Source organism: Physella acuta, unplaced genomic scaffold (genome assembly GCF_028476545.2).
Source record: "Physella acuta isolate Inbredline_101_S28 unplaced genomic scaffold, ASM2847654v3 ptg001797l, whole genome shotgun sequence".
Classification (NCBI taxonomy): domain Eukaryota; kingdom Metazoa; phylum Mollusca; class Gastropoda; family Physidae; genus Physella; species Physella acuta.
The window spans coordinates 27,191-54,617 of NW_026733307.1; the positions used below are offsets into that span (position 1 = coordinate 27,191).

Consider the following 27,427-nt stretch of genomic DNA (forward strand, 5'->3'; position numbering starts at 1 on the left):
TTAGCAACGAAAGACTGAGAGACTAGGCAGGTCTTGACTGACAGATGATTGACCCAGCAGGGTTGACCTCTCAGGCTATCTGCTACCAGGCTTGATTGTATGTCATAATGTCCAGCTGTTATTTAATGTAATTTTTAGAGCACTACTGAGTACACTGATACCAGGCAACAGTGAGTTAACTCAGCCCTATTGTGTACCAGGCAACAGTGAATTAACTCGGCCCTATTGTGTACCTGGCAACAGTGTGTTAACTCAGCACTATTGTGTACCTGGCAACAGTGTGTTAACTCAGCCCTATTGTGTACCTGGCAACAGTGTGTTAAGTCAGCTTTGATAGGTACCTACTAACAGTGAGTTAACTCAGTCCAAATGGGTACCAGGCAACAGTGAGTTCACCCAATCATAAGAGATGCCTGACAACATGGGTACCTTAGACCTAATACATACTTGACAAAAAGCTTTGAGTACTCAGCTATAAAAGTGTTTAGACATAAATTGAGCTGTGTATGTTGACCATTTATTTCTTGAACATGCTGGTTTCTTGCTGTTTTTTTTTTTTTTTTTTAATAATACATTCTACTTCCTCTACCCTCTGCAATGTCAAGTCCCCAGGCCATACTAAGGTACTTTTTTTTTTAAATTAACATATAAACAACATAAAAAAGACAAAAACAGATCAGGTATATCTCTTTAGTGCTTTAGTTTACTATCTATTTTAAACCTCTTAAAAAACATTGCATAAACAAAACAACAAAAAAATTCTCTGCCAACAAGCACAGATAACTCTACATCACTCAACTATACACCAGTATTTTACAGTTGTATTTAAGGTTAATCTGTACATAATATTTACACCTTCTCTAAATAAGTTAAATTATGTCACATTGTGTTGTATATCACCAATTAGATTTTAACACATTTTTAATTAACATGTACATACAATATGCATGCAGTAACTAGTAGTAAAAAAAACATTTGAACAAAAGTTGGTCTTGAGGTAATGGTAGTAAGTCTCTTACTTATAAAGTAAAATGTAGCGCAAGTTTTGTTTGAAAATCGAAACAAATTTCATGTAATTAAGTGATTTATTTTAAGCAAAAATTATTTAAAATTTTGTTTCATTGATCCAGTTAATTTGTTTTCAAGTGTTAACAGATACACATTTAGAAAATAAAAATAATAGCTAAAATACTAAATTTTGTCTTTTTGTTCTTTGATATAAATTTACTGCTTGATTTCATTTAAATTTTTTAAATAAAAGAAATCTTGGACACTATTAATTAATAAATTATTATTGAATAAAATTAAAATTATTATTTTGATATTTCATATTATTTACATGTTTCAAACTTTGAAAAGATCGCAGAAGTTGTGAGGCAATACATTGGTCACATGCAAAAGAAAAATATTTTATCACATGTCAATGGCTCATCGAAGAAATTTCATGTTAATTCAGCTTAAGCTTAAATGCAAAATTCAAATTTTTACTTCAAACTGTCACTAAGATAATTGTTATACTGTGATACTTCATTAATATTTTTTTGTTTATATCAGAAAAAAAATGTATCAAAATGTAATAATTTATTACTCTATTAACATTCGGGAGAAAACTAAAATTGGTTTAAGTGTTAGGTCAATGAATACGTTAACGTAATGTACAAGAACAGTGTTGTCACACAAATAAACATATTTGTATCACAGTTTCTATTGGATACACCAAACAATTTTACAAAAACATTCAGGCTTAATGTATATGTACATGTGAAAGCTACATCATTTTAATGCATCACTGGATCAAACTAATAACATTAATTACAGCTTTGGAGTGAGACTAATTAACAGTGACAGATTTCTGGTGATGCTGACTCCGTTGAGACCAGTTCCGCCACATGTGAATATTTTTAACTACCCCAAAATCCTTTCTCAAAGCTACCACAACATATAAGGGTGCTTTGTTGTAAGAAAGTCATTAGGGGCTACATGATCATTTTCAGCGGAATCTTAATCAACCAGACTCTAATAGAAAATGTAAGTTCCATCCGGATTCTCTTTATAAATAAATGACCTGATTGTTGCATTGACTTATAAAGGTGAGTAACTTTTGTAAGAGGCAGGTGGGCAAACATTGAGTGAGTCATTAACAGATTTAAAGCTGTTAATAAATTAATCGTCAATGCTATGTTAGCACATAAGGTTGATAATCATATTTGGGTAGTACAGTAAGAAATAAATAAACAAGAAGTTCAACGTTAATAGATTTCATAAAGAGTAAGTTATGAGATTAGACTATCATTACATATAAACATGTAATATATAAGTTCATATAGGATTTGATGGTATAATATTTATACTGGTTCTGAAGGTCAAGGTAATATTTTGTTATCAACATGTGATGTGACCTAATTGATTCTAGATAGTTCTCACAGCCAAATATTGAATTGTATTTGAGATTCAAATAACGTTTTCAACAACGATAGAAGATTTGAATCAGACTAGCATCAATGAGGATCAAGATGAGGACAGAGGAAAGTGGTATGGGGGGGGGGAGATAATTTCCTAAAAAGAGGTAACAGTATAATTTGTAAAATTTGCACATCTTCATTATGGTGATATTTAGAAGAAACCTACAAAGAATGTATGAGATCTAATGTTTGCTCGTTAATGTTTGCTCGTTAACGGTGTAGGTGGCATACCACCACTTCGATTGTTAGGTCATTTGCTAAAGGTCTCCAATGACATTCAAAAAGTATAAATAATCACATTATCTTACACCTCATAAAAAGTAACTGTTTAATTAAAAAAAAGTCTATTTAAATAAATAAAAATGAACTGGTATAAAAATGATTTGTTACAACAAACTTCAAAGTAATGTTATTTTAAATTCTATACATATTTTTAAAAAAAGCAATGCCTATAACTGGCTTGTACTATATACATATTGTTAAAGTATTTGGTAAAATAAATAATGATTTATGGCTGTGTGAGTCAATGAAACACTGTTCGTACAATTTTTGTATCCTTTATAAATAACCAGTGTATGTTATATAAATATATTTTTTATACAGGTGATATTGCACACAACTTTAGGCTAGAAGCAGCTAGGTTTTACATCAGAGATATCACATTGTGCTAATAAATTATGGTACAGGTTATAAACAGTAAATGTTAACAGTTATTAAGTGCTAATAAATTATGGTACAAATATTAACAGTAATTTTAACAGTTAATGAGCGCTATTAAATTTACAATTAATGAACAGTGAGTTTGATAGCTTACAAGTTTTAGAACTGCCTTAACTTTTTTCTTTTAAATCTTTATAATTAGGTTGTTTATCTTGTTAATATTAATTTAATTCTCATTCATTGTAGAGAATTAAAATTTTATGATTTCAAAGATTTACTTTTTTTAAATATATGATAATCAGATTCGTATCACATTTGTTTTTTATGCTTTTGTGTTATACTTTATTTAATAACTGAACACTTTTTCAAAACTTTAACAAAGGGATTTTTTAAAAATTAAAGCTGAAATTGTATGAGGGGAATTTTAAAAATGAAATGGTGATCAGAATTAAGTGAAATGTCACTACAAGATTTCAACAAGCACAACCTAATGTGAATTAATATGTAAACAATAAAAGTAATTGGTATATAACAAGTACTAAACCCTTGTTAAAATTAACGCAATTTCTAAACTTGTGAACATTGACAGATTTAAAAAAAAAATTTAATAAATTATTTCTAGAGTATTCTAAAAAAAAAACTAAATTACTAGACCGCAGCAAATTTTATCTCTGGTTCAAGCTGTGAGCATCGTGGTCAAAGGTGCATAACTCTGCCATCTGCAGAAGGCTGGACTCGAGGGAGTGGGCGAACATCTGGGACGAGGTGTCAAGGCAGTCGTTGAAGGTCGCCACGCTGAAGATGATGGCGTCGGTTTTTGGGTTGTAGCAGCATCCATACCCATCCGGAACCACAGCGCCATAGCCCATCCAGTAGTCGGATACTGTAGGAACCTACATGATTATAAAAGAAACAATTAGGATAAAATAAACAAAATTATTCTGCACAATTTAATTTATAAGGGAGGCCACCCTAGTGACTTTTTTAAAAACTTCATCTTCTAAGTATGTTATTAAAATACTGATAGTCTTTTTGATATGATTTTATATTTTATAATATTTAATTGTTTCATTGCATTTTTATTTTATTACTAATTAGCCTTTCATTAATTCAATAAGAGAGGAGAAAGAGTGGGGATCAGTCAGACTAACTTTGGCCTCTCTATAGCCTACATTTTACTAAAAAATATTAGTTTAGCATTTGAAGGGAGCAAAATAGAACGGCCCAATTAGCAAAATTTGAAAAAAAAAATTTAACACCTAGAGGGAGCTAAAAAGATTTGCCCATTGTGATAAAAATGTAAAAAAAAAAAACATAACACTTAAAGGAAGCAAAATACAGGTTGCATTTCACAAAAACAAATTTAAAAAAAAAAATAGAAAACATAAAGGGGGCTAACCTGACTGGTGGAGAGACGGAATGTGTTTAGTTCCTTGTAGGAAGGGTCAGTGAAGAATTCTGGAGTTGGAATGTCCAGCTCTTTGGCGACCTCTCTAAGGCCGAGAAGGTGAAGGTCAATGCCATAACCCAGGATGGTCTGTGGTAAACAAAAGAATGACATCAGATCATGAAATGTGTTCGCTCTTAAAACATTGGTAGCTTAATTTACAACACAAAACACATACACAGTGAGCCTACTTAATAAAAATGTGTCATTTTTTTTAATCGGTTTAACATTCTGGGATTAAATCGATGTATTTGATGTAATGTTTAAACAAGATTATGTGTAAGGAAAAATAAATGTGTGAGAGAGCGCTTACATCCATCATGTAATCTTGTTGCCACTGTACAGCCTCATTGAGAAGTCGAAATTTCTCTTCCTCCTACAAAGATTTAAAACGTCTGTTAAATTTATGGTTTTTCTAAACCGAATAATAGTCTTAAAAAAATTAATTAGAGCTAATTAAATTTATTAATCAATCAATGGGATTGCTAATGAGACTGCTTACGGATGCTTCGGTTTGTCCAAGCATGGCCTTGACCCAGGCTAAAGCTGGAGGGGAGTTGGCCCTGATGACGTCAACTCTGCCTTGCCTGTAACGGCGGACAGAACAGCTTTCATAAGTCGATGTCATCCTGCCATGAATTCTGTTGAGAAAAAAAAATAAACTTGTTAGGCCTAATAAATATATTTATATATATAAAATTGTAACAAGTTTTAGGATAAAAAAGAATAAATGCAAAGACATTTTATTGTTAGATCTAGAATAGATATATCCTTGACTGATTGTTGTTTTTTTTTTGTTTTATTTTTTTGTGTTTTGTTTTGATTTTTCGTTTTGTTGTTTAGTTGTTGTAGAATCTTATCTTTTTTTGCTTGAATGAAAAATTGACTAAAATTTATTTTACTGACTTGTTTTCTTCAAGTTTAGGCCTAAAACGTGTGTTTTTCTACTGCGAGCTTTGAGTGTACACTGAAGCAAAAATAATTCTACCAATCAACTTACTTGTAATATGTAAGCTGCAACGCCAACTGTATGAAAGCATCGGGACTCATGTTTTGGCTTTTGATAAACTCTCGACCGTAGCCATCAAATTTGTAAACAGTTAAATCAAAATCTTCAACCATTCTGAAATGAAACAAAAAAATCAATAATAATAAGATTTTTCTATTTAAACTGATTATTTAAAGCAAAATTCTTTTAACTAGATCTAGTAAAATTACAACTATATATATATATATATATATACTAAGAAAACATACTTTCTTTTTAAACTGAGTATGCATATTGAATATTGTAATTTGTATTAACGAGTTAAATTGCAGCTATCTATCTTCTATATATATAATTCTCTTCTTCGAGCCGTTAGAAAACAAGCTGCAAACGCTCTCCCTACCTCCCCACCCCTACATGGTTTTAGTGAGCTGTGTTCACTCTAAATGTTTACAAATTACAAGCAGAGCCAACGATTTTAAACGTAGGGGGGGGGGGGGAGGAGGGGGGAGGGAAGGAAGGGGGGGGGTTATGGTCCTTAACGAGCTACTTATAGTGTTTTAAAGAAATATTTTCAGTGTCAGCGTTGGTACTGTCGAATTCACAAATTATGAATTATTGAAAATGGAGGCGAGCGAGTTGACGAGATTCCGTCCCCAATGTTGTTGACATGGAATAAAAACGTGCTTTTTAGATTTAGACCGTAAAAAAAAATAAAAAATAAAAACTTAAGCCTAAAATTAATTTAGAAATTTTATATTTTTAGAATAAATGCTATAAAAGTTGCAAATCCAGAGAACTTGAAAATAATTTGTTGAGTTTAAGGCTACATTTCTATTTATTTTCATCAAGCCTAAGTTATAACCGGATGTTTCACTTTCGTAAGACAAATATTGATTGGCTGTACAGTAACTTAGTGATCGATAACTATTTGTTTACAAAACTTTGCAGATCAAGTTTTTAAATAACAATGCAAATTTAAAACCCCATGACCTAGTTTTCTATTTTTAGCTTACAATGTGTACAATAAAATCAATGGCGGCCTATCCAATAGCAGGATGCCATTGTTTATGTCGCCATTACACGCGAAAACCAAATTGTTTTTGCTTTTTTTTTTAATTTTTATTTAGTTACCGAAAATATTATAAACATCAAATACATCCAATCTTTAGTAAAGTCCGAAAAAAACCAGATAGACAGGATTTTATAACCATATTAATTGTAACTACGCTGTGCATGATTTTTAAATGAATTTATACACCTCTCAAATACCTTTGAGACTTTTCTCGCTGGTGTCCATTAGAAACAACTAAATAGCGGCGTATGTTATGCCGCGGGCCGGCTCGTAATATTTAATTTTAGTTAAACGGGGGAAGATATTTTTAAAGTCAAGTCTTTTAGATTTTGAAGACAACGTCAACATGATTGTTGAAAGCCCAACTTTTAACTACTACTGCTTCAAAATGAAAGTGTTTATTTTAAGATTCAAGAGACTTGATGTATTTAAAGAGCCATGAAAGGCTTATCTGAGCCCTAAGTCCTGAGCTTTGAAGGACTTGTTGGAAGGACAGAGGGACCTAACCCAAACGATTTATCTAAAACCAACAGAGTTGTATAATGTAGGACTGGTTTGATGGACGATACAGCGATACCAAGAGACAGTTTTCTGCAGACAATTTCATTTTTTTGTGTGTCTAAAACACACTCTCGGAGATACTAATGTATCGATTTTTCATAGACGGTCAGGATAAACCATATCTTGTTGCTGGCGAGCAACCCTTTCTACCAAACCACTAACAATCTTTTTTCCCTGGACAGCTAGAAACCTTTTACCGGTTAGTAATCATTTCCACCAACCCGCCAGCCTTCCATCAACCCACTAGCTACCCCTAACACCAACCCCACCAACCACACCCTCCACCAACCCGCTAGCAAACCTTTCCACCAACCTATGAGCAACCCCTTCTACTAATCCATTAGAAACCCCTCCACCAACTCGCGAGCAACCCATTTACCAACCCATTAGCAACTTTTTCACCAAAGCCATCAGCAACCCTTTCCACCAACCCAACATTACCTTTTCCACCAACCCACCATTACCTTCCAACACCCACCAGCAACCCTTTCCACCAACCCACCATTACCTTCCACCACCCACCAGCAACCCTTCCACCAACCCGCCACCAACCCATCCACCATTATCTACCCCCCCCCCCCCCCCCCCACCACCACCAGGGCCGACCACCGACAAACCCCGACGATATCTCGAAGGTTATTTTTCTTGGCAGAGAGTTATCTCCCCTCCACTGTCCGGCCTCCCCACCGAGTTCACCATGTTGTGTTCTCTCAAGAGCCCACCCTTGTTTGCTTGCCCCCTGTTTGTGTATCTGTGCGCCCCTACTCCACCCCCCTCCACCGGGGGCCAATTTGGCCCCTGGGGTTGGGGCGTCAATATTTAGAAACAAAATAGCGTCATCTCTACTCCGGACCCCCCACCTCCCCCCTCCCCCTATAGCAATCGCTCATTTCTCGGTCTTCTGCATCCTTCGTCTCCACCATTCTTTGCCTCCACTTGAGAAAAAGCTCGATAAAGAGAGATAACTCCGTGTCGTAAGGGGTCAAATCCAATTAGGGTGCTCGGCCGCGGTTCAAGATTACACGCATCGATTTCCTCTGTCCCGGGCCAGCCCGGGGATGGCCCCGGGACGCTGGCCAAGAGTTGAGATTGTTATGATGGCCAGCACATCAAAACAAAACTCAAGTGGGGGGGGGGGGGGGAAGAAGGAGGGAAAAAAAACTTTAGGATTGCGAAATCAAAAGTTATTAGCTCCCTTTGCGGCGAGATTCAATTCGTTCGCTGGTCCGAATTTAAGGCATGAAAGAGAATTTTGTTTCTTTCCGAATGATAGCATCTGTATTTTATCTTTTTTTTTTTTAAATTCTATTTATTTTTCTTTTCTGGTAATAAATTTAAGCATCGTCCGTGTTGTCGCACGCAAATAAAGTTCTATTGGAGAGTCGCCTAGCTATATTTTTTTAGCTCAGAACCTCACACCACACCACAGTACTAGAAGGCTAAAATATCAAATTCATGTTTGCAACAGAATTTCAAAAATGCTAATGAATGCGTATATGGAAATTTAATTTTACTGTTGTCTGAAAGTTTCTGTAAATTGCAAATTCGGGCGACATGGTGGCCGGAAAGAACCGCAACGGAAAAAAGCGCAACGGAAAAAAGCGCAAAACAAAAAGCGCAACGGAAATAAGCGCACACGGAAAAAAGCGCAAAGAGAAAAAAGCGCACACGGAAAAAAGCGCAAAGAGAAAAAAGCGCAAAGAGAAAAAAGCGCAAAAAGAAAAAAGCGCACACAGAAAAAAGCGCAAACAGAAAAAAGCGCACACGGAAAAAAGCGCAAAGAGAAAAAAGCGCACACGGAAAAAAGCGCAAAGAGAAAAAAGCGCAACGAGAAAAAAGCGCAAAAAGAAAAAAGCGCACACAGAAAAAAGCGCAAACAGAAAAAAGCGCAAACGGAAAAAAGCGCAAACAGAAAAAAGCGCAAACGGAAAAAAGCGCAAACAGAAAAAAGCGCACACAGAAAAAAGCGCAAACGGAAAAAAGCGCAAACGGAAAAAGGCGCAAACAGAAAAAAGCGCAAACGGAAAAAAGCGCAAACAGAAAAAAGCGCACACAGAAAAAAGCGCAAACAGAAAAAAGCGCAAACGGAAAAAAGCGCAAACAGAAAAAAGCGCACACAGAAAAAAGCGCAAACGGAAAAAAGCGCAAACAGAAAAATGCGCAAACAGAAAAAACAACGAAAAATGTGCAAAAGAGAAATTTAGCACAAATACCTATATCGACTAGATGACACATTTATACATGACTGTTAGGGCTGCTGTAAGAGTGTCGTGTTTGATCACGTGATCTACTACCATTTAAAGCGTACCACTACCATGTGCATTCCCCTCACCACGATACAGGCGATAATCGCTTTACACAATGCCTATTATTTTCTTGGTCAATAATTATTCAACTACTATTCTCATATAAATAAACATAAAACTATTCTTGATATTGACATTACACGAAGTATCTCTCACATTCTCCCTAGTCCGAACTACCTAGCTTGCATACCATAACTACCCGTTCCTATGGCAAAACTTCACTCTCTTTCATCCGCGTCATCTAACATGCATTCGTCATATTTCTCGCAACAACATTCATTCGCACCAAAACACACATCATAACGACGATTTATTTACCATTATTTCATTATGACGCACCTACCTACCTACCTACCAACCTACCTCCCTCCCTCCCAACACCTCCCTCCCTCCCTGACTGCCTGACTACCTACCTGTCTGCCTGCCTGCTTGCCTGCCTACCTACCTACCTACCTACTTACTTGCCTACCAACCTGCCTGCCTGCCCACCTGCCTACCTACCTACTTACCTGCCTACCAACCTGCCTGCCCGCCTGCCTGCCTACCTACCTACCTGCCTACATGCCTACCCACCTATCTAATTACCTCATATATATATATATATATATATATATATATATATATATATATATATATATATATATATATATATATATATATATATATATATGGGTAGGTGGGTAAGTGGGTGGGTAGGTAGGTTGTTAGGTGGGTATGTGGGTAGATGTGTGGGTGGGTAGTTAGGTAGGTGGTTTGGTGTTTTTGTAGATGATATAGATTATGCACATTTCCATTTTGCTAGCTTAGTAACAGTGTTACAAAACTCGAAATTTCAAACTGGTTTGGCGTAAGGTTAGTTCATTGATCCTGTTGAGCCCTACATTACATAGTTAATCAGTTTAACAATGTAGATGATATTGTAGTAGGTGTAAGTCAAAGCCTGATGTTATTATAAAACTTCATCCCTCTTTGTTTCTTTATAAAAAGGTTTTGGAAGGTTTTTTTAAGGTTTTTTACTGAAAGGTTTACCGGACGAATGCAAAATGATATAAACAACCATAGCTCTTCTGTTATATAGACTACATGCAGTGTTTCTTCCAGTCTTTTTTCTCCGGGGCTAAGGGGGGGGGGGGGGATTTTCGGGGGGGGGGGGGGGTCAACATTTTTCGGGGGGGGGGGGGGCGGACACTAGTAAAAGTGTATGTTTACATGTTTTCATTACCCTTCAAACAATAGTCTATTTTAGTTATATTGAGATTAAAGAATGTAAATATATAGTACACACAATTCTGTAGAATAGGAACGATTGGGAGGGAAGTGACATATAGCGCAAGAAATTTAGAGGTTACGTAGGGTATAATAAATGGTGGGGTTAGGAAAGTTAGGGGGTCCATTCTCTAACAGGCAGTCTATGTCTCTTTCGTACTTTCGTGTTGGTTTATTGTCGAACCTGTCCTCACATCACAACAGTTGGGTGACGCTTACCGTGTAATGTTAAAATAAATAGCATGTAATTGAGTTAGTTCGAAGTGAGTTTTCATACAAGCCCAACGCACTAATTAAGATTGTCGCAAAATGTAACATATATGTAACATATGTCAATGATATCAATGAATTTTCATTAAAAAAAAGTACAGTTTACGAAACTAACGAACTTCGCCGATCCTTTTTCGGTGGGTAGGTGGGTAAGTGGGTAGGTGGGTAAGTGGGCAGGTGGGTAGGTGGGTAAGTGGGTAGGTGGGTAAGTGGGTAGGTGGGTAAGCGTGTAGGTGGGTAGGTAGGTAGGTAGTAGGTGAGTAGGTAAGTGCGTCATGATGTGAAATAATATTAAATACATAATTGTTATGTTGGTGCGATGAATGTTGTTGCGAGAGATATGAGAGATATGACGAATGCATGTTAGATGACGCGGATGAAAGAGAGTGAAGTTTTGCCATAGGAACGGGTAGTTATGGTATGCAAGCTAGGTAGTTCGGACTAGGGAGAATGTGAGAGATACTTCGTGTAATGTCGATATCAAGGATAGTTTTATGTTTATTTATACGAGAATAGTAGTTGAATAATTATTGACCAAGAAAATAATAGGCATTGTGTAAAGCGATTATCGCCTGTATCGTGGTGAGGGGAATGCACATGGTAGTGGTACGCTTTAAATGGTAGTAGATCACGTGATCAAACACGACACTCTTACAGCAGCCCTAACAGTCATGTATAAATGTGTCATCTAGTCGATATAGGTATTTGTGCTAAATTTCTCTTTTGCACATTTTTCGTTGTTTTTTCTGTTTGCGCATTTTTCTGTTTGCGCTTTTTTCCGTTTGCGCTTTTTTCTGTGTGCGCTTTTTTCTGTTTGCGCTTTTTTCCGTTTGCGCTTTTTTCTGTTTGCGCTTTTTTCTGTGTGCGCTTTTTTCTGTTTGCGCTTTTTTCCGTTTGCGCTTTTTTCTGTTTGCGCCTTTTTCCGTTTGCGCTTTTTTCCGTTTGCGCTTTTTTCTGTGTGCGCTTTTTTCTGTTTGCGCTTTTTTCCGTTTGCGCTTTTTTCTGTTTGCGCTTTTTTCCGTTTGCGCTTTTTTCTGTTTGCGCTTTTTTCTGTGTGCGCTTTTTTCTTTTTGCGCTTTTTTCTCGTTGCGCTTTTTTCTCTTTGCGCTTTTTTCCGTGTGCGCTTTTTTCTCTTTGCGCTTTTTTCCGTGTGCGCTTTTTTCTGTTTGCGCTTTTTTCTGTGTGCGCTTTTTTCTTTTTGCGCTTTTTTCTCTTTGCGCTTTTTTCTCTTTGCGCTTTTTTCCGTGTGCGCTTTTTTCTCTTTGCGCTTTTTTCCGTGTGCGCTTATTTCCGTTGCGCTTTTTGTTTTGCGCTTTTTTCCGTTGCGCTTTTTTCCGTTGCGCTTCTTTCTGGGAACCGGGCGACATATGGGGAAAAAACTCGGCTGTCTTAGCTATTGAAACAATTTTTTTCTCGTGTTCAAGCCATGGTTCATGATCATGGTTCCTATAAACTTATTGTATTTTCTTTTTAAATTATAGGTATTTAGATTGTTTTTGAGGTGTGCCAATAGACTCATGGCTTTGTAATTGATGTAACAATAGACCCCTGACTTGTATGAGTTGTGCCAATAGACCCCTGACTTGTATGATTTGTGCCAATAGACTTCCTGCTTTTATTGTATGTTCCAGTAGACTTAACTTATATTTGTTGTGCCTGTAGACTCCTTCCTGTGTTTGCTTAGACAATAGACACCCGACTTGTATTTGTTGCGTCAATAGACACCCAACTTACATTTGTTGTATATATAGACACCCAACTTACATTTGTTGTATAAATAAACACCCAACTTATATTTGTCGTGCCAATAGACACCCAACTTGTATTTGATGTGTCAATAAACACCCAGCGTGTATTTATTGTGCCAATAGACACCGAACTTGTATTTATTGTGCCAATAGACTCTTCCCACGTATTTGTCGAGCCGATAGACGCCCGCCTGGTTGATGTGAGTCGCGAGTCGACAAATCCCAAAAATTGTTTCAATTTCCTGCCCGCAAGCCCGCAGGGAGGGAGGCAAATTGTGCTAAGTAATTGTCCATCGGAGGGAGCGTCAACTGGGGAGCGATTCCAGAACGTCACTGGGAGTGCACTAACTTCGTCGGGGTAGAGAGGAGTGCAATAACTTAGTCGGGGTAGAAGGGAGTGCACTAACGTAGTCGGGGTAGAGGGGAGTGCACTAACGTAGTCGGGGTAGAAGGCAGTGCACAGTATCGACGGGGCAGAGGGCAGTGCATTTACGGCAGGGGACAGCTTTGTGAATGTAGAAGGCAGTGACATGGCATTGTCATATGATGTCATTTTTACTTGACTGGTCGAAATGTATGCTTTAAAATTGTACGAGTTTTACAGGCAAGTCACATGATCAAATGTTATCATCATATTGATCGATAAGAAGTGAGAATTTTAAAAAGTTAGTTGGGAATCGTGCTCAATATTTAAAGTGCTTGATTAGCAAGATTTGAAGTACTTGATTCTCAAGATTGGTAGTACTTGATCATCTAGACTAGAGCGCATCAAAATGTCATTGAACTTGATGGTATCAAGATTTAAAGAACCTTTACCTGCAATACCCGCCCCAATAGTCCCTACTCCCTACGCAGCCCCCCCCCACCAAAAGCCCCAACACCCGCCCCAAAAGCCCCTATCCCCAACACCCGCCACCCCAACAGCCCCTATCCCCAATAGCCCCTATCTCCAACACCCCCTCCACCTGGTTAGGATTCGAACTCCAGACCCGAAACCGAATATTGACTTATCTCAAAGGTGTGAACAGTTTTTTTGTGAAAATTATGTCCCTTCTGCTCGATTTATCTGCCCTTTCTTAAGGGCGGTATCCCTCCCACGCAGTACAGGTGTTCACGAGTGAAGGTCACAGGTGGTGAGCAACATGTCTATCACGAGCTACTCACGTTAAGGTCAATGAACGACGGGGCGCAACAATCGATGTTGAGGGTAGGGAGGGGGCGGATATTAAGTGGGAGGGGTCAGAAAATAGCATGTCTGATGATTGCATCACGTATGAATTTAAATAATTCTATCTTGTCCTTGAATTCATCGTGTACTGAGTAATAAAATATACATACTTCGAAATAATGCGTTTGTTTATGTTACGTTATATTAAGTTATGTTAGGTTATGAGTGTACTAAAGTTATTGATTAAAGGTGTTTACATAATTTTATGTCATACAGTTCATTAGAAAAAGTTATTTTTACATCAGTGTCGAAGTACTGCTATCAGCGAGCTTTGGTTTAGCAAGGTAAATTCAAACTAATTTGCTGCAAACTACCACACGTGTACTTGAAGTAAGACAGTATGACGTCACTGTTGCATAATTGCTACAGCGAAAGCAAGGGAAATAACCAGGGCTAGACAATTTCCACTTGAAAAATTAGAAATCAACGAGCAACGGCATTAACGGATATACTAATTGGGTAATTAATTAGCGTCCTTACCCGTCCACTGATTCCTTGGCCAGTTCAATATCTGCCAGCGATTGGGATGAGAGATTCCACTGTAGATGTTTTGGGGGTGGCAGGTTAACTTTTTCACTGGTTACATCGAAAATCTTATCTTTGCCCCTGTTTCACGAACAGAACAAAAAAAATAGAACATGGAACTATTGAACACACTTAGATGAGTGAACGTAAAGAAGAAAAATAAAATCCAGCTGATTACTCATTTTAATAAGTAACTGATAATTAAGTTACAATTTGAAAATAACCTTTAATCTAGTATCGTTTACGTAATTGGCATAGGGGGTAGAGAGCTAGACTGTTAACCCGAAAGTTTCGAGTTCGAATCCAGGTTTCAAGCCAGGAGAACGTCCCTGAGTCCACCCAGCTGTGATGGGTACCTACACGTTAGGGGAAAGCAAATACAGCTGGGCATAGTGCCGACCACCCAGCTTTCTAAATGGGCTAACCACAGCGTCTCTCCTTCATCTGCCCCGAAATGGTCTTAATTGGTGTTCTAAATAGGCTTTAACCCGGCGTTATAGATGGGCTTAACCCAGCGTTCTTAATGGGCTTAACCTGGTGTTCTAAATGGGCTTTAACCCGGCGTTTTAGATGGGCTTAACACGCCATTCTAAATGGGCTTAACCTGCTGTTCTAAATGGGCTTTAACCCGGCGTTATAGATGGGCTTAACCCAGCGTTCTTAATGGGCTTAACCTGGTGTTCTAAATGGGCTTTAACCCGGCGTTATAGATGGGCTTAACCCAGCGTTCTTAATGGGCTTAACCTGGTGTTCTAAATGGGCTTTAACCCGGCGTTTTAGATGGGCTTAACACGCCATTCTAAATGGGCTTAACCTGCTGTTCTAAATGGGCTTTAACCCGGCGTTATAGATGGGCTTAACACGCCGTTCTTAATGGGCTTAACCTGGTGTTCTAAATGGGCTTTAACCCGGCGTTTTAGATGGGCTTAACACGCCATTCTAAATGGGCTTAACCTGCTGTTCTAAATGGGCTTTAACCCGGCGTTATAGATGGGCTTAACCCAGCGTTCTTAATGGGCTTAACCTGGTGTTCTAAATGGGCTTTAACCCGGCGTTATAGATGGGCTTAACACGCCGTTCTAAATTGGCTTAACCCAGCGCTCCCTCTACTCTATCTGCCCCGAAATGGGCTTAATCTGGCGTTCTAAATGGGCTTAACCCAGCGTGCTATTACAAACATAAGCCTAAGTGCCACCAGGGGCGGGGACTGTTTGTACAAACTCACATGACACTGAAGGCGTGCTCCACCATATGACCTAAGGCGATGCCTTCTGCTATCGAGTGCTCCATGTTGATACCGCAAGTTCCGTCTTTTGAGATGATCACCTACAAGGGGAGACAAGCAAACAAAACTTGGTGAATTTGTTTTACCCACATTCAGAAGAACAGAAAGACGAATAAAACACAGATAAAATATGTTTTATTTATTTTTAGAATATTTGGCTACATGCATTTAATTAAAAACGATAATTATACACCATTATACAGTATTAAATATTATAAGTATTTATTATTTGAAAGTATTAGGAATTTAAAAAAAAAATGTTGATATAAATCAAACGTCAGCATACAGCGTTCATTTTCAAAAGGGCTCACGTTTCCTAATAATTTCAAAATTTAATGTATATATGCGATTAGTGTTCATGTCTTTGATTCTGTGTAAAACTATCAAACAAATTATTATTACTTATTTAAATGATGTTTAAAACAATTGAATTAATAAAAAAATATTTTTAAAAATTCAAAATTTAAAGTTATAAATGAGGACAAGTTATTTTTAAGCTGATTTGATAAATAGAGTGAATGAACTCGGTAGGTCGAATGACGTTTATAGTTTTGTATTGTAGAGTAACTAGACTTAATGGTCCGATTATGTGTGTAGCTGGTATCTAGAGCTACCTGTATAATGTTGTAATATTGTGTGTAGTTTCATGTGAATCCGGTAACTAGACCTACCTCTAGTTTTGTGTCAAGCTGGTAACTAGACCCACCTGTATAGTTTTATAAGAAGCTGTAACTAGACCCACCTGTATAGTTTTTTAAGTAGCTGTAACTAGACCCACCTGAATAGTTTTGTAAGAAGCTGGTAACTAGACCTACCTAAATAGTTTTGTGAGAAGCTGTTAACTAGACCTACCTGAATAGTTTTGTGTGAAGGTGGTAACTAGACCTACCTGTATAGTTTTTTGAGAAGCTGGTAACTAGACCCACCTGTATAGTTTCGTATGAAGCTGGTAACTAGACCTACCTGTATAGTTTTATGAGAAGCTGTAACTAGACCTACCTGTATAGTTTTGTAAGAGGCTGGTAACTAGACCTACCTGTATAGTTTTGTAAGAGGCTGGTAACTAGACCTACCGTTATAGTTTTGTAAGAAGCTGGTAACTAGACCTACCTGTATAGTTTTATGAGAAGCTGGTAAATAGACCCACCTGAATAGTCTTGTCCATCCACCGATTGCCCGAGTTGTTATGGACGCCCTGACCGTGAATGACGTGGTGGGTACGTGCTGTCATGTCATTCATCATCCCGCCCGGCAGGTTCCGGCACGATGGCACCGTGGGCTTGTCCAGACACAACAGGAAGATGCAGTTCTCCAGCAGACTCAGGTTGGTTCTGTTCGCGGCATCTGGGGGGAGGCAAGACCAGGGGTTCTAACATTGTTGGGGACATGACACATGTAATAAGATACTTGGCGCCAGGGGTTCTTTAATTGTTGGGAACATGACACATGTAATAAGATTCTTGGGGACAGGGGTTCTTACATTGTTGGGAACATGACACATGTAATAAGATTCTTGGGGTTAGGGGTTCTAATATTGTTGGGGACATGACACATGTAATAAGATACTTGGGGCCAGGGGTTCTTTAATTGTTGGGAACATGACACATGTAATAAGATTCTTGGGGTTAGGGGTTCTAATATTGTTGGGGACATGACACATGTAATAAGATACTTGGGGCCAGGTGTTCTAACATTGTTGGGGACACGACACATGTGAAAATTGTTGGGAAGCAAGACCAGGGTTTTTGACATGGTTGGGGACATGACACATTTGAAAAAATACGTGATGTTTTGACAGAAATAGTGTATGAATGTGTATATCATGCATTAGGGAGAAATAAAATGCTAAGATTTTTTTTTTTTAATCTACTATTCGGGTATCTATGTCTTTGGAATGTCAGATGTAGTACAGTGCATATGTTTCTAAAGTAATGTGAAAATATTGCGGTGTACTGGAATTTGAAGACAGTCGCCAACCTGGGCTGCTTTTGTTTTGTAAAAATGGTTAAAGAGTGGACATTTGACATGACCAGGTGTCAGTATGTCACTGGATATGTGTCTGTCACTAGAGATGTCATAGTGTCAGCATGACACTTGACATGACACGACATAACACTGACCTTGTTGCAATCTCTCCCGGTGCTCCGCCCACAAGTTACGTTTCTGGGCGGTCAGTAGTCCAACCGGGGGCGAGTGGTCATCCTGCTCGGCCATCTTGATAACACGTGACAGCTGTAGACAGAGGTCAGCGCCAGACAGCTCCTCACCCTCTTGTTGGAGGTCAACTTTGTAGAACTGGGAATCACAATGGACTATGTGTCTTAGAGCTCACCTCATATACATACATATTTACATTCATTTATATGTGATTGTATGTATATAGATAAATAAATAAATATATATATATATATATATATATATATATATATATATATATATATATATATATATATCAGTATGAATGTATGGTGTGTTTGAGTCGTTTTGTCAGACTTGATTAAGAAATAATTTGATGTTATCATTTTTTTTGTGCAATACTTTATTGTAATGTTTAAAAAACATCAACAAAATTATGACGGGAAAATGTAAACAATCGTAAAATGAATGTTCAAAAAATAGCGAGTGAGAATGAAGATGTATGGCACTGAGTATGACAATCTAGGCGTTGATTTGATCAGTTGGACTGAGTTTCGTTGGTTGAGTTTAAACACAAAGCGTGTGTTTAAAAAACACAAAGGTTGTGTTTAATTCGAGTAGATGTTATCACCTCTAGACAATACAGAATGGACATTTATTCTTGTATTTTTATTTTTATTTTATTTTTTTATTTTTTTTTTAAACCAGCGTTACCTGGTTGTTGCAGGCTACGACGATAAACTCCCTCCCCATCAGCCCCAGCTCTGTTCTCTGGATGTCTCTCTCCCGTCCAGGCTCGCGATAAGACGTGAACAGCCGGTAGTGTTGGTCCATGCAGAGTGGTTGCCCTTTTTCCTTGTACTTGCAGCGTTCCACAGGTAGGGTGCGCCTAAGGGGAGATAACATTTTTAAAAAAATACACTACCCGGCTTCGATTCTTTCGTCTGTGTTTATATATCTCCCGGGGTGGACAGGATTCGATACATCAACATTCAACCCATTTAACGACCACATTTATGTATAACCCAGGCCGTAATTTCAAATCGGACATTCCAAGCCATTCCTCACACCTCTACAATTAAATTAAGATTATGGAAGCTTTCCAAATGACCAGTTACAATGAAGAGAAAAAAAAACCTGGATATTTTCCAAAAATGACTCGGAATTTTTAAAGTTAAAAAAAAGATTGGTGGAATTGGTACAAATGAGGACGTTTTTATATTGTGGCGTGGAGGGCGGTTACAATTATACTAAACGTAAAGCAGACTACTGAATGCTTACGTTTACAGAATTACAACTACATATATCATTCATCGTAGGCTACTATACATCAAATGAGTACACTATTTAATCCATCACATCATATTACCCTATTCTCTGTATCAGATTTAATTTATGGTTAGAATTAGGGAATACATGGCGCTCCTCTAGATCTGAAGATCTAATTAAGTGTATACATCATAAGACAAAAGCCCCACTTAACATAGAAGCCCCACTTAACACATAAGCTTCACCTTATGTAGAAGCCCATTTGACGCAGAAGTCCACTGAATGTACAAGCCCACTTAACACAACCGCCTTGCTTAACGCTCCAGTTAATGTAGAAGCCCATTTAACACACACCCACTTAACGTATATCTCCAAACAAACACAGAAACTTAATAATTTTACGTAAAATCCCACAATACTAAACATTATGCAATAAACTCCGTCCACCCCAGAAACACTACACTCAACACGAATACACAGAAAACCCTACAAAATTACACCCTCAAGCCCCCATAGTATTACACTATATTTTATAACCTTAATACCAGAGCAAAAGCGATTTTTTTTTAACTGAAGCCCCCAAATGTTACACTTTGCTCGCTCTACGGGTCAAAGGTTACGCCATTTGAAGAAACCTGTTAACTAGATTAGGTTTAGGGAGAGTCTATTAACTTCTGCCGAGAGCCTAACCAGATTGAGTATGTTTGTATGTCTGTGGTGGGGGAGCGAAGATAGAAGTGACGGAAGAGGGAGGGGCGCCACAATGTTCGCTCGTCTTCACTAGGGGGTGGAGATAACTGTGGGGAGATAATGTCCAAATGTCATGACAATTCTCACGATGTTTTTTTTTCTCTCTCCATTTTTTTTTCTCCTTTCCTCTCTGTCTCTCTTCTCTCTCTCTCTCTCTCTCACTCTCTCTCTCTCTCTCGTGTGTCTCTCGCTGTCCTTACGCTAGCAATTTTTTTTTTTTTTTTTTTTTTTTTTTTTTTTTTGTGGAAAAAATAAATAAAAGGAAACACCAGTTGTGGGACATTTGTGTGGAAATTAGAATGAAAAAAAAAGTTTCCCAGCAAAAGGCGCCGTTCCCATGACGGGAACCACGTGACGACGAAAGCAAATGTCTCATTGGGCACGTCTGGAATTAAGAGATTTTAAAGCTCGCACGAGGAAGCGACAACAATTTAAAGGGAAACAACTTTATTTTTATCACGTTTTTAAAAAAATGTGCTCTTTATTTTAAAAAGAAATCACTTTTTGTTTTCTTTATAAGAGCAGTTTTTGTTTTTATAGATTTTAAACAATAATTACGAATTTTTACTAAGTTAAAATTACTTTAGCCTACTTATAGTAAGAATTGCAACAAGTTTTGTTTTTAAAAATAGATCATTAAGGGGCAACTACTCTTATATCGGAATTTTTTAAAAACTTTTCAGTACTTAAAATTTGATACATTTTATCAGTGATTTATGGAGGGATACTCCAGTGAACTCGGTCGTCTGCTGCTTATAGATTTCTACACTATTTTTGATCTTTGACGCCCGTTGTGAGCCTGCCTTCAAAAGTAACTTGGCTTCTATTTATGTCTTACAGTGTATCCCATTACAGAAGGCTAACGAACAGCGTACCAGTAAAAAGGTCGTTATGTGCGTTGGTTGTAGGTTTTATGACCTAATGATGGTAGCTGTTTTATGGGGTGATTGGTGTTTTAAAAGTTTGTTTAAGAGAGGAAGTAGGATTGGCTGTAGCGGTACTTATGGTGGTTTCCTGATCGTAAAGAAATTTAGATGGTGTGTGTGTAAGGGAGGGGGGGGGGGGTATGAGGATAGTATACATAAATGATAGAGGCGTGGGGAAACAAAAGGGGTGGGGTGGACATTAAGGTGTGGGAGATGTGGGGGTGTTAATGATGAGAGGTGTGTCGGAGGGGGGGGGGTAGATTGAAAGGGGCTTAAGTGATAGAATGCACACAAAAAAGGTAAAGATTCTGCTTTATACCTAGCGATCAGTTGGCAGATGCTGTACAGTTCATTTGTTTCTTGACCTCGGCATGTGAAGGGATAGTGTGGTCAGCACTATGCCCAGCCACCTTACGTTTCCCTAACATGAGTTAGGTACCCATCAGAGCTGGGTGGCCTCAGTGCCGTTATACTGACTTGAACTCAAGACATACTGGTTAGCAGTCAAGTGCTCTACCGATACGCCACGCCGTCCCAATGATAGAGTGATGGGTAGGTTAAAGGACATGTATTGAATATTGTGGAATATTAAGGCGTGGAATGTGTGGGTAGGGTGGGGAAGGTTGTAGAGAATTAGGGAATAAAAGGGAGGGCGTAATAAAACTATGGCAGATATAGGGCAATAAGAAATACGGTTCTCGTAATGTCAAAGTGATATGAGAACAGGAGTCAGAATCTAATGGTAGCCCAACATACTCATGGTTATTTTTTAGAACGAAAGCCTTGGCTACTAAACAATTAAAAATATTTCTTAATTTCATCCTAATTAATTAGACTTGATTGACTTACGTGTCTGTTAATCTTTTGAAGTCTAGCATCCCTCGAATGAATTTGGCCGCGAATCTGAGAAAAAGAAAAAAAAAAAATTTTGTTGTTGTTGAGATGGATGGATGTAGTTACTGGGCTAGAAAATGTTTACTTCCCTTTCGTTTTTTTTTCCGTCTCTCGGAGCAATCTGATACTGAGCAAACAAGATAAATTCTGCTCGGTGCTAACTGTCGTGTTTGCTACGTGATGTGTGTCGTAGTTGTATCGTTGTGTGTCTTGCTAGTATCGTCTTGTGTGTCCTAGTTGTATAGTTGTGTGTCTTGCTAGTAACATGTTGTGTGTCTTGCTAGTAATATGATGTGTATTGGTAGTTAGACGATGTGTGTCTTGCTACTATCGTCGTGTGTGTTTTACATGTGTGTCTTGCAAGTATCATCGTGTGTGTCCTCGTTGTATCGTGTCTTGCAAGTATGCTGTGTCTCGTTAGAATCGTTGTGTGTAACTGCTGGTAATATGTTGTGCAGTGTTAGAAAGGTTGTGTGCGTCCCCTCTGATATAACTTGTTGCTGTATCATACGACGGTATAGTTGTGTGTCTGTATAAGCGTGTTTATTGTACGTTGTTGTTGTGCGTTTTGATATCATTGAGTGTCCAGAATGTAAGTTATAACACGTTCTTGTGTGTGCGATTACCATCGAAGATTGTTTATCATATGTTAAAAGGGTGGGGTTGTGTGTAAAGTGTTGTATGTCGTAGATGGGTTATGGCTTATGTCCTATGAAATGTCGTGTGTATAATTGTATAATGTGCCTTACTTATATACAATTGGGTTTATATTATGTGTATCATGGTGTATCCCACATGAATTTTAAAGTTTGTTCTATGATTATTTCCAACTTGAATTGTGTTGTGTGTCCTACATGTCTTGTATGTATGTATGTATGTATGTCGTATAGGTGCTGTGTGTTTTCCTATCTGACTTGCTCCCTCTGTTGGGGAAGGCCTGATGTGTTCTGTATGTCCTATATGTCTTGTATGTATGTGTGACCTATAAGAGACTATATTTTGACCTACCTGACTTGTTCCCTCTGGGAGGGGAAGGCCTGGTATGGGAAGATGGCACCAGGGTTCGAGTTGATGAGGACAGGTGCCCTGACATTCAGGTACATGTCATTGAGCCAGTACTCATTAGCCTAGGGAAGACAGAACAATTTTAGTTAACCTAGGGAGGACAGAAAAATTGCATTTAGCCTAGGGAAGACAAAACTTATTTAGCCTAAGGAAGACAAAAAAGATGTTAGTTAGTCTAAGGAATAGGCCATCGTTTTAGTTAACCTGTGAAGACAAAACAATACTACATAATGTAGTGAAGACACAAGTTTTAATACATCTATATCCTTCTACATTTGGGCCCACTGAAGCTTTATATTCTGAAATAGACAACTGCACTGTTGTAGCAATTAAAATTTAAAAAAAGACCCAAAAAAAATCAAATCTCCTCTTTTAGTATGATGTAGTCGCCCTTTAAAATATAAAGAGACTCCACTAGGTTTTTGCCCTTTCCCTTTTGAATCAGAAAAACGAGAATCAAAGCTGCCCTTTTAAAGTAAACAGCAACACGTAACGTGTGGGTCCTTAGAAGTTAATGAGGCGATATAAAGTTTACCCGATGGCACAAGTGTGTCGCCCTTTCAAGCTAAACATACAACAACAAAAAGTGTTTTTCTTTCAAGTAATGAATTATCTTAGCATTAATGCCCTTTAGAGTTAACGTAAAAAACATTAACGCTCTTTAGAGTTTAGGTAAAAAAAAACATTATCTCCCTTTAGAGTTAACGTAAAAAAAAAAAGCTTTAACGCCCTTTAGAGTTACGGTAAAAACGCATTAACGCCCTTTATAGTTTAGGTAGAAAACTAAAGCATTATCACCCTTTAGAGTTTTGGTTAAAAAAAAAAAAAACATTAACGCCCTTTAGAGTTTAAGTGAAAAAAAACCCATTATCTCCCTTTAGGCTTAAGGTAAAAAAAGTTATCGCCCTTTAGAGTTAATGTAAAGAAATTTTTTTTTTGGCAGCAAATGAACTCACCCAATTGTCCATAGCCTGCTGCCGCTGCAGGAGTTGTTCCTGCAACTCTTGACCAACACCCCCTTGCCGGCAGAACTCCTCCACGATGTACTTGGTGCGGGCGTAGTCTTGAGGGGAAACGACTGTCTTGATAAGGCTAAGGTACTTGTCCATGGTGCCTTGTAGGTCTGGCACTGGTAGTTTGGGTAGTGGTAGCTGGAGGGAGATAGGAAGGTCAGGGTTAGTCAAGCTTGATGGTTACCGTTGTATAGAGAAATATATATATATATATATATATATATATATATATGTATGTAAGTATGTATATATATATATATATATATATATATATATATATATATATATATGTATGTATGTATATACATATATATATATATATATATATATATATATATATATATATATATATATATATATATATATATATATTTATATATATATATATATATATATGAATGTATGTATATATATATATATATATATATATATATATATATATATATATATATATATATATATATATATATATATATATATATATATATATTATAACTGCACTTATGAAAATGTATGCCAATTTTGGTAAAAAAAAACAACAGGAGTAGTAATGTGTTTAAGTGAAGATTTATTATAGTGTTTTGTATAATTTATTGAAGTTTGTGGTGTCAATTTAATTGTGTTGTGTAGATGTATTGAAGTGTGGTGAGTTTTTTTATTGAAGAGTGCTGTTTACTTGTGTTAAAGTGTATTGTGTGCTTGTATTAAAGTGTGCTGTGTAGCTGTGTCATAGTGTGTTGTAGACTTGTGTCAAAGTGTGTTGTTTATCTGTGTCAAAGTGTGTTATTTAGTTGTGTCAAAGTTTGTTGTTTAGCTGTGTCATAGTGTGTTGTGGACTTGTGATAGAGTGTGTACTTGTGTCAAAGTGTGCTGTGTAGCTGTGTCAAAGTTAGTTGTGTACTTGTGTCAAAGTGTGTTGTTTAGCTGTGTCAAAGTGTGTTATTTAGTTGTGTCAAAGTTTGTTGTTTAGCTGTGTCAAAGTGTGTTGTAGACTTGTGGTGATAGAGTGTGTAGTTGTGTCAAAATGTGCTGTGTAGCTGGGTCGAAGTGTGTTGTGTACTTGTGATAGAGTGTGTACTTGTGATAGAGTGTGTACTTGTGTCAAAGTGTGCTGTGTAGCCGTGCCGTAGTGCACCTATCAACCGATTTAATTGACCAGATATTTTCCATTTTCCCAGAGCACCGAGGTCGCCAGAGGTCAAGTGTAATTAGCACAGGCGTAATTACAGCGTGACCCCGACGACGTGAGATCCGACACGAGATGGAACCAGGCGGCAGGGGGTCGTGGATAGGCCAGGGATACAACGGCAGGTAGGCAAGGATACTCGGCAAGGTGGTGGATACATCTATAGGCCAGGGATACGTCGGCAGATGTAGGCAAGGATACTCGGAAAAGTGGTGGATACAGCTTTAAAGTGAAAGTTGGAGGTAGGGATATCTGGATGGACAGGTGTGGGAATTGTTTTGATTGCATCATCGATGTTTAGACTCGTCCGTGGCTACCTAGCTAGACTGTAGCAATATTTATACAGTAGCTACATGATTGGACAGAAGCTACCTTGCTGCACTGTACCGTTACTCATACATTAGCTACATGGCTAGACGATAACGACACGGCTAGAAATTGGCTACCGGTATACAGAGAATGTTGATAGAATGTTGATACGCTGGACTAAAGCCTGTAATGCTAGCCTGTGTGGCGAAACAGCTGTTCCGTGCAAAGAATGCAGATGTTTGCACGTGCATTGCGTCATTGTTTTGTTCACTGTTTTAGTATGTAGGGATATAGGGGGTTGAAATATGAGATGGAAATGGAAATTATACGCTGTATTTTAATTGCTAGTGTTATACCGATGTTAGGTGGTGATGTATGCAAGGGAGGGAATGTTACGTAGGATGGGACGATGATAAACTATAGGGAGGCAATGCTGTAACGAGGGGTGGTAATGGTATACACAAGGGAGGTAATGTTGTAACAAGGGGAGGTAATGATATACACAAGGGAGGCAATTTTGAAACGAGGGGGGAGTTATTGATAAAGAAAAGGGAGGTAATACTGTAAAAAAGGGGAAGTAATGAAATACCCAAGGGAGGCAATATTGCATCAGACAGCTAACATTTTCTGGGTTCTCTTAAGTTCTACCTTCAATTACTTTTATTAGACCAATCATTGCTTTTAACACCTAGTAATTTGCGGGATTTCCCCATCGCAGCCTTTCATTACATCACCCACCTTCTGCGGGAATTTCCGTTTTTCGTCTACAAATCTACCTCAAGCAAAAAAAAAAAAAATTTGAAATCTTCCAACCTAATCCACAAGCTACATCCAGACGTGATATACGTCTTAACTATGACGTGCATCGTAAGAAGAAAAACATACTCCTGAACGGTGAATTAGTAGATAAGACATTTTTATACATTAGTAAAAAAAAAATATTAAACATATTATTATTTTTAACATTTGTTTTTATTAAACTGACGAAAAATTTGGAATCTTTTTTTTTAATACGAAAATAATTTTAAACTTTATCTGATTCTTAAACTTTTTTAAATATATATATAGTAAACAAAAAATGGAGTTTATTTAGATTAAATTTATTTTTTTAAAAATGGTGGTAGAGTTTTGGAAATGGAAGGTCAGACGTCATGAATCGGTGAGTCATGGTCTGGAAATAATTTTTTTTTTACACTGATGTTCCGGTTAGCGTGTGATTTAGAGCTGGATGATATTTTATTGAAATTTTTTTAAAAATATTTTTTTAGAGTCGGTAAAATTATTAGATATATATAATTTGTTAAGAATAATTATGAATATTAGATCTTTGTGAATGGGAAAATGGTTTATCCACTTTAAGACGTTTTACAGTTTTGTTTCATTGAATAATTTAATAATTTTCTTTTAAAACTCGTTAAGATAATGAATTGGGTTAAGATAATGTAGGCCTACTTTTGGGAATTTATTGTTTAAAGTACACTCAAAGTTTATTATTATAAAATAATATTTATTATTGGTCTTTTTTTCCAATCTTTTTTTTTAATGTTTGTTGACCAAAGGTGAATGAATTTTAAAAAGTCGTCTGATTAAAAATGGTGATGAGTCATACCGGGCTTAATAAGACGTCACGGATGTAATGGTACTCCATAATACACTGCAGACGGTAGATGCTGGTCCAGTGTTTGGACCATTCCGACTCCAGGGTCATTGACCCCAACACAGTACTCCCGTCAGCCATCATCCGCTTTGTGTTTTGATTGGGGTTGATTGGCGTGTAGAAATAAACAACAGCACAAAAACCACAACACGGGAAACTTGAGCACGTAGACGCGGGCGGGCACACGGCTAGGTAAGTCTAGTGATATCCATTGTCAAATGAAATTTCTACATTGATTGTGCGGATGACGAAACAACACACCATTGCGCGACCTTGCCGTATGGTAGCACATTACAGAGTTGAACTAATTGAATTTATTCGCCTGCACAGTTTCTAGACGATTTTTTTTAAACGTTGAAATCGAAATTTTAAAACTGTTTTCCTTTTGTGAATAACAAATC

The 27,427-nt window shown here is 37.4% G+C and overlaps 1 protein-coding gene across 1 annotated transcript; it reads right to left on the minus strand.

The window, feature by feature from the left end:
• Nucleotides 1-1,421: 1,421 nt before the first annotated feature.
• Nucleotides 1,422-27,427, minus strand: LOC131930537 (choline O-acetyltransferase). Its single transcript, XM_059287071.1, has 14 exons — nucleotides 26,979-27,427; nucleotides 23,818-24,012; nucleotides 22,805-22,923; nucleotides 21,752-21,805; nucleotides 18,672-18,846; nucleotides 17,942-18,116; nucleotides 16,969-17,165; nucleotides 15,762-15,862; nucleotides 14,492-14,617; nucleotides 5,570-5,692; nucleotides 5,072-5,210; nucleotides 4,883-4,945; nucleotides 4,522-4,659; nucleotides 1,422-4,015 (listed from the first exon to the last, which is right to left on the minus strand). The coding sequence occupies exons 1-14, from the start codon at nucleotides 27,108-27,110 to the stop codon at nucleotides 3,788-3,790; spliced, it is 1,965 nt and encodes a 654-aa protein (XP_059143054.1). The 5' UTR covers nucleotides 27,111-27,427; the 3' UTR covers nucleotides 1,422-3,787.

Bases quoted from the DNA above. Each gene is read 5' to 3' on its own strand.
- LOC131930537 (XM_059287071.1), bottom strand. From the start codon at position 27,110: ATGATGGCTGACGGGAGTACTGTGTTGGGGTCAATGACCCTGGAGTCG. The intron at 22,924-23,817 runs GTGAGTTCATTT...TGTCTTCCCTAG, and splicing joins AGCAGGCTATGGACAATTGG to GCTAATGAGTACTGGCTCAA. The intron at 15,863-16,968 runs GTGGGTCTATTT...CTCCCCTTGTAG, and splicing joins GGATGGACAAGACTATTCAG to GTGATCATCTCAAAAGACGG.